The 7,916-nt window shown below is 37.8% G+C and overlaps 1 protein-coding gene across 4 annotated transcripts in view; it reads left to right on the forward strand.

The window, feature by feature from the left end:
• Nucleotides 1-7,916, forward strand: part of si:dkeyp-72e1.9 (syntaxin-binding protein 4) — a 32,400-nt gene extending 24,484 nt beyond the window's left edge. For all 4 annotated transcript variants that reach the window (XM_056751763.1, XM_056751764.1, XM_056751765.1 and 1 more), the window contains exons 13-22: nucleotides 1,663-1,759; nucleotides 2,805-2,932; nucleotides 3,262-3,354; nucleotides 3,494-3,559; nucleotides 4,111-4,299; nucleotides 4,398-4,514; nucleotides 6,002-6,051; nucleotides 6,144-6,274; nucleotides 6,479-6,536; nucleotides 7,220-7,916. In XM_056751763.1, coding sequence (XP_056607741.1) covers nucleotides 1,663-1,759; nucleotides 2,805-2,932; nucleotides 3,262-3,354; nucleotides 3,494-3,559; nucleotides 4,111-4,299; nucleotides 4,398-4,514; nucleotides 6,002-6,051; nucleotides 6,144-6,274; nucleotides 6,479-6,536; nucleotides 7,220-7,253 — 963 coding nt within the window. In that variant the 3' untranslated portion in view covers nucleotides 7,254-7,916. The remainder of the gene's footprint in view (nucleotides 1-1,662; nucleotides 1,760-2,804; nucleotides 2,933-3,261; nucleotides 3,355-3,493; nucleotides 3,560-4,110; nucleotides 4,300-4,397; nucleotides 4,515-6,001; nucleotides 6,052-6,143; nucleotides 6,275-6,478; nucleotides 6,537-7,219) is intronic.

The raw sequence follows: 7,916 nt of genomic DNA on the forward strand, positions 1-7,916 counted from the left end.
ACTATGCTGCATTTCAGAGTATATATTTAAGTATTTGAGAAGACAAAAAACAATAGCCACACCAATTTATTATGTCATTGTCCTTTTTTATTGCTTCACATTAAACACTACAATAATTATAAACATTTGGACTGAAAGTAGAACAAAGCATACATCAATATTCTGACAACATTACATATGTAAACATTCCATTCCATTTTTTTTCCATCAGGGCCTTTAGTATGAGGCGCCATATAGGGTTTAAATCAAACTTCACTTTTGAATACATATATAAATTACATGCATACACGTATATATAAATGACTCACATATATAGGTATTGGAGGTTCAAATAAATACATGTGAAATGCATGTGCATGCTAACATACTATAACTCGCATATGCATGTAAACTTCACTCACAACTATACGCCTATAGACACTTGCATGTATATATAAACTCAGTACATGCATATACATCTATGGACATCTATATTCTATGACGGTTCCGTGCAGAGACCTTTGAAGCTCAAGATGGTCTTTAAAATCGCTTTCTGTGTGGTTACGCTCGCGTTCCAGGGGGTCTCCCTCTGTCCGTTCACAAAAAGAGCACTCTGGATTAAAAATTTTACGAAACAAAAGACATGTTCTTGTTGAGTATATGTGTGCGCATGATTTTTAAGTGATGCTGCATGCATTGAGATTGTATGTTTGTGTGAGTGATTTAAAGTGCATACTCATGGATCATGTTTAAATGTATATGTGAGTGTTTTACATGCGTGTATGCATGGAAAAAGTTTATATGTAAACGCCAGAATTTAAAGAATTTATGCATGCAGGAAGTTCATGTTTACAGTATAATGTTTATATATGTATATGCAAGCATCGAGCTTATACAGTATGTATACACGAGTGCCTTTAGGTGTTTGTGTGCATGAAGTTTACATGCATATGCAAGTTAATGCATTGTATGCATTCATAACATAAGATGTATTGTAATGGATTTCACATGTATTTCACATGTATTTGCATGAACATCTAATAGTATACCTATATATGTGAGCAATTTATATATATGTATGCACATGTTTAATATATGTATTCATAAGCGAAGATTGGTTAAAATCCTAAACGGCTCCTCATATTTTAGCCACTTTTTGCTAAACAATGGATTTTTTTCCGTTTGTCCTGTATGGGAAATGTAAGATGATATAGATTTAGAATGACATGAGAAAATATGTGCAGGATAATATTAACAGAATTATTATTTTAGAGGAAATGTTTCGTTCTGCAAATAGTCTGAAAGTTCATTTTTCCATCTCTGTTTGAAACATTAAAAATTGTAGGTTACTTCATAGACTTCTACTTTATGGATCTTTACGTGGGTTGAAATGAAATGATGCTGACATTTTCCACGATATCACACCCGACAGCTTGGTTCACAAATCATAATTATAAACGTAACATTCTGAATTAGGGTATAAGGCGTTTTTGAGCAAGTACATAAATAATCTATATTTTAAGCCCCCCAAAAAACCCAACAACAACCGAATAAAAGTTTTAAATTACTTATAAGGCTGGATTTATGGTAATGTTGCTGTCGTTTACAACAGTGACTAACTTGACTTTTACCACACTGCCCCCTTGTGTATACGGATGTAACATGAATGTGATCCTTTTGCAGGCTCTGTCATATCTGGGCCTAGATGTTACAGAAGAAAAGAAAAGGCAGCTGAGAGAGAGTTTGACTACAGACCCTCAGGGGACTGTCTCATATGGAGGTAAAGCCATTTACACTTTAATGTTACAGCTGCATAATATGATGCTCATTCAGTCAAACAAGACACACATTTATACATTTTTAAAACACACTGCTTCCAATCATGCACCTCAGACATGTTATGGCTATCATGGATATGCAATTCATTATTTATGCATCTTAAGCAAATCTTCAACTTTTGAACATTGTATCTATTTGTACATATAACATTTATAGACTGTTTAATCAGATGAACGCGCCTGGCCCAAAGTTAACAAAAAAGTTCACTTCTGGTTTGTGTTTGGTTATAATATAACAATTTCTATTATTTTTGTATTTTAATTAATATTAATATATATTAATATTTGAATTGTATATTAGTTGAATGAAATGAAAATTATTCAACAGTTATTGATTCTTTGGAGAGGTCTCCCAGAATTTAAGCTTGGGCCATGCAACATTTGTTTATGTTGTTGCCACTAAAACCATCTATATACAGAGCAAAAACAACAAGAGAAACAGATAACCACCTTGTGCACATGCATACGAGTGAATAAAATGTTGACGTAAACAAGTTACCTTGTAAATATGGAAATCACAATCCATATCTATATTCAAATTAAGCCTCTATGTTAAAACTTGATACGTGTGGAACCAGAAAATGTGACGAGACAAGTAGTTTTCGGGAAAGAAAGTTGTGCTCAGTACAAACTTAGAAAGTGAAGTCTATATTCCAGCTGCACAGAACAGAAAGTTCTGCTCCACCTCTGAATGTCTTTAGCAGGAAAATGCCAGCATGGCGAATCCTGATCAAAGTGCTTGAGGTTGAACTTGATCTCTGTCTGTGTTCCTATTCCTATCAGCAATGCAAACCTAGAACAAGCACACAAGAACATGAATATTCTCTCTAGACCGACACCAAAATCTTCCTTCTGTTGACCTGAAACCAAACCTTTCTAATCCACAGATGTTCACTTTGGGCTAATCCTCATTTGTCACATTCTTGTATTGTGTTTATTTTGCGATACAGTACTTATGTTTAACCATGTCTCTATTTCCCTGTGAAGACTTTGTGGACGCAACTCGCAGTGTTTATCAAGAGAAGCTGGAGGAGGCGGGACTTGGACAAGGACCTTTTATGTTCTCCTATCAGGAAGCAGCTAGTTTGATGGACACCTCCGCCTTTCACTCCCCTGTGAGTAGACCTTCACGTTTTAGTAATGAAGGTCTCGACTTAGATTCTGGCTAAACTTCTTCAGAATCCTCTTCAAATTGAGACTTCATTTTCTCGTTAAGTTAGGAGATTTACTCTCAAAAGGAGCTTTTCTGCCTCTCGGGAAACTCATCAAAGCAGTCGTTTAAGGGCTTAAAAAGCTTTGATTGTCAGAATCAGAGCATTCTGTACACCGTGCCTTTGGATACGTCGATATATGATGTATGAGCACTTCTGGTATTAACATTCTTATGGAATCCCAGAGCCGGGCACAATGAGAGTTGTGTGTGCTGTGTCACTCTCTATTTCAGACCTATGAGTCAGAGTGCAGCTACAGCAGCGAAGAGCTGGAAGAGTTTCAGAATGAAGTCAAACAACTCCAGGTGCAAATGAAGCAGCTCAAGGTGAGCAATAGAACTGAAATGAGCCGTGTATAACCGGATTAGACTGAAACAGTTGACTTTGTAGAAAATGCTGGAGGACAGAGCGGAACATCTTTACCAGAAGTCCCTGTGACCTGAACGTTTATTGCAATACTCACAGGTGTTATTAAAAGACACGGAAGAAAGTAAGAAGACTTTGGAGGAGGAACTGCAGAAGACAGCTGAGGTAAACCCACAGAGACTGAGAAAAATAGCAATGACCGTTAGTTAGATGTGGCTGATTTTTAAAGGGATAGTTCACCCAAAAATGAAAACTATGTCATCATTTATTCACCCTCAGGTTGTTCCCAACCTGTATACATTGAACTCAAAGAAAGATATGTGGAAGAATGTAGGGAAATGGGGGTTGAGATCTGTTCATTCTTCCAAATATCTTCCTTTGTGTTTAGCGGAACCATGAAATTGATACAGTTTGGGAGTAAATGATAACAGAATTTTTATTTCCCTTTATAGATACAAGGGATACAGGGTAATGCTCATTTATTATAATAGAAAAAAACATAACAAATGTGTATAATCATGGCCCTCTTCATACAGAAATATGATTTATAAACATACACAGTACTTTAGATGTTAGGTCCTTTACAAAAGAAATAATGTTTGTTTCGTTATATATTATTTTTGAATTGGTTTTTAATTGATTATAGTAATAAACATGTTTTATACATTTAAAATGATTTGTTAATGCTGTGCTTTCTGCTTTGGTGGATATCACAGAAGGCCACAGCCACAGTGGAGGAGAACCAGTCTTTGAAGAGTAAACTGCAGGTAGCAGAAGCCGTTCAGAGACAGACTAACAGTGCCGAACAGGATTATGAAGAGGTCATTCAGCTGCTGGAGGCTGAAATCAAAGATCTAAAGAACCAGCTAGCCGGAAAGAATCAGAGGAGCCTGGGCGCTACCAAAGTAAACATTTCTCTTTCATCACGGAAAAAGCATATTTTTGTGGGTTGGATGATACTTGTGTTTAGATGAAGCCATTTTAAAGGGTGTTTTCTGCACAGGAAGATGTGATGGATCTCAACAGGAGGCTCACCATCATCGACAGCCAGTTGAGAAAGTCTGAACTGACCAGAAAACACCTGGAGATATCCAACAAGAAGCTCATTGGGTTTGCCCAGGTAATACACAGGTTGTTTATCTGTGGAACTTTATCAAAACAAAACTTTAATGAGGATCAAAACAAAAGCCTACGAGGGGGTAACAAGCACAGGACGAAACAAAAAAACAGAAAAATTAACACTTCCATCACGGGGGACAAAATAAGAAAACTGGACTACACTAAAATGACAGGAACGAGACTAACTAATAACACGGCATGAAACATGACAAGGTAATCTGAAAGACAAGGCAGGGTAATAATCCACATGGAAACGCGCAATGCAAGGCATAGAAGCAAAACGAACGAGCACAGGACAGCAAACACAAGGGCATTACATAGGGAGACTAACAAAGGGCATTTAACAAGGGACAGGTGTCCGGCATGAAACACTGAAGGGAAGCTAAACGAGGAAACGAGAGGGGCGGGGCAAAAGATAAGCCCGGAGAAAACGCATATTAAGTCGTGACCGACAATAATACGTTTCTCTCCACACAAAACATGAGGCTCTGTCATGATTCTGCCACTAGGTCAAGAAAAGCAAGACAAGGTGGGTCAGAACCATAACCTAGATGGCGTATTTCTTTCTATATGTCAGATTTCTAGATATAATATTATAAATGTATTGGTGCCGTAAGCTTTAAGCAGATCTTTGCTCTATACTTTCTGTTACATGCACATTTACTGTCGCTCTTCTACGTCTTACTTTTCATGTATTATTTATGAGCGAGCAGCGAGTCACTGCATCCCTACAGCGGCGGGAGCTTCATTGCTTTTAAACGCGTGCAATAGTTTTATTGTGGATAAGACAGAAGCAGTGCTGCGTCATGTGTGTGTTGAATTAGCGCCTACGTGACACTCACTTTAAACTTCATGTTAACTGCGCTCATGGATGCAGAGAGAAGGTGAGAGAGCCCGCTCTTCATGATCACATATGGGTCACATGAATATAGAATCATGAGGGGCGATCTGTACGGATCACGGATAAACTCCGATCAGATCCTTGTACCACTAATCATTATCACACAATATTTTTGCGTAATAATTGGCTAATTTCAAAAGGGCTGCAGAATCGATACGTAAGCAGATGTATGCGGGTTAGGAGCTCATGACGTTGTATCCACCATGTCGATATTTTGAGTTCAGCCCTAGTTTACACTCCACTACAGTATGAACTATGCAGCACACATAGAACATGTTCATGACATCTTTAATAATGTTTTGAAACAAAGAGCTTTACCAAAGGTCGACTTCACTTTTGGCTTCGACCGTGGATGTCAGTCACAGATATCCTAGCATAGTAGGTGCATACAAGTATAATTTATAACATGAACTAAGAACATGTTCCAGTCATCTAATGTTGTCCAATGGATAATATGTGTCATTAATGGAATTTTAAATGCATTACGTATCCAAATATAGATATATATATATATAGATTGCCTTTATAGATGTAAATAGTAAAGAAGTGTTAAACGGTTTAAATGACTAGTAAAATTGTTTCAACAGAATGTCCACAACGTTCTCACCTGCACCAGCTTGTTTGGGATAGAAAGCGGGTGAGTTCCACCGCAAGAACACAAAATATTAGCACTACTTCTAACCTCCAGTGACATCATGACACACATGGCATCACTTCTTTGTCCTACAGGAGCCCACGAGCATTTCCGGCGACTGAAGTCCCAGACATGCCCTCCCCCATCCCTGACCCCGCCTGCCAGCTCGCAGCTGAGGCCAAACAGCTTGTGGATGGTGTCCGCTCACTTTGCACTGAGGATCACAGTGAGTGTGAATGAACTACATGACATAAAGCACACTAGATCATAACCCACCGTAAGCATCTGGCACACTCAAGAAGACGCTTTCTGTGTGATTATCTGATTGGTTCAAGTGTGGCGCGATTTATGGAATGCCATCACTTCACGAGGCTTAGGACTGTTTCTATACTTTGGGTTGTTATCACATCTGCACTGTTGTGTTTTGCAGCATTACGGCAGTGTGTGGAAGGAGGCGGCGTGAAGGCTGAGGAGGACTGTGATTCAGAGTGAGTGAATGTTATTGTTGGGTTATGAGACAATCAGCATTTCTCTTCATTGCTGCGGTCAGCACTGTTTAGCTCCAGCCAAATGTTTGTTTTACTCTCATATTAAACTCCTCCCGATGACCGCTGCCCTTGCAAAGTCCCTCAGTTTGACCAGGAGTTTTGAAACCACTGAAGCTCATGACTCATTTTTAAGTACGTGCACACTGTACGTTTTTACAGTCAGACACATTTTGGGATTTCTTAGTGTCAGATTTATTGCCTTTATGGTGAATCCTTTAAAGGAATAGTTCACCCTAAAATGAAAGTTCTGTCTACATTTCCTTACCCTCAAGTTTTTCCAGAACTTTATACATTTATTTGTTCTGATAAACACAAAAGAAGATATTTTGAAGAATGTAGGAAAGGAGTTCTGGGGCAATTTTGACTACTTTTGTCATTTTCATACTATGATAGTCAATGGTGGCTAAGAACTGTTGAGATAGAAGCATTCTTTCAAATATCAGAAGAAATACATTATACAGATTTGGAACAACTTGAGGGTATGTTAATGATGACATAATATTTTTGGGGTGAACTGTCCCTTTAAGTCTGTCTTTCTTCCTTCAATATGTGTGATTTTAATTTAGTGATAATAGCATTCTAATTGATGCATATACATCTTTTTGTTTTGTTTTCTCCTGCAGTGTCCTTCACTGGCCACAGCCTCCTCTCCTCTGAGCTCCTGCAGAAGAGTTTCAGTAGAGGACCTGGGATGGACAAAGACTGGAGTGATTCTCCGAACATCAAGACTGAACTGAAACAAAACTGGAAAATAAGAGACTGAAGTTTTCCTTTTTGTTCAAGCGTTCAGTTTTTTGTTCGATTCAAGCAATAGCAGAGCCGGAAAGATCTCTACTGGTCAAACCAACTCCTTCATGTACAGATGTAACTTGTAGCACAGTGTCATATAGTTTAAACAGAAGTCAAACACAGTACAATATAAACCGACATGAATTTATTATGAATACCATACAAATCTTCACCATGTGCCATGCGCAACATTTCACTTAAGTAGATGAACTCGGTACTGCGCACAATTATGAAGATAAATTTGCAATATTTCAAAGACAAGGAAACTTTCTGATACTCATTAAGTAAGATGAGTTTCAGTACATTTTCCCATTAAAGAACACATGTGGCTGTAAAGCTGACCTCTCTATAACAGTTAGGTGTAAAATACAGTACATGTTAGCAATCTTCATCATTTGATATGATGATTATTTGTATCTGCTTATGATGCTTTGAAGATTTTATATTTTGAGTCCAAATCTTTTACTATTCAGACACATAGATGTGCTTGCGTGTAAATACGTGCGCAGTTTCTGTTATGAACCTTGTAAA

Source organism: Triplophysa dalaica, chromosome 7 (genome assembly GCF_015846415.1).
Source record: "Triplophysa dalaica isolate WHDGS20190420 chromosome 7, ASM1584641v1, whole genome shotgun sequence".
NCBI classification, from domain to species: Eukaryota; Metazoa; Chordata; class Actinopteri; order Cypriniformes; family Nemacheilidae; genus Triplophysa; species Triplophysa dalaica.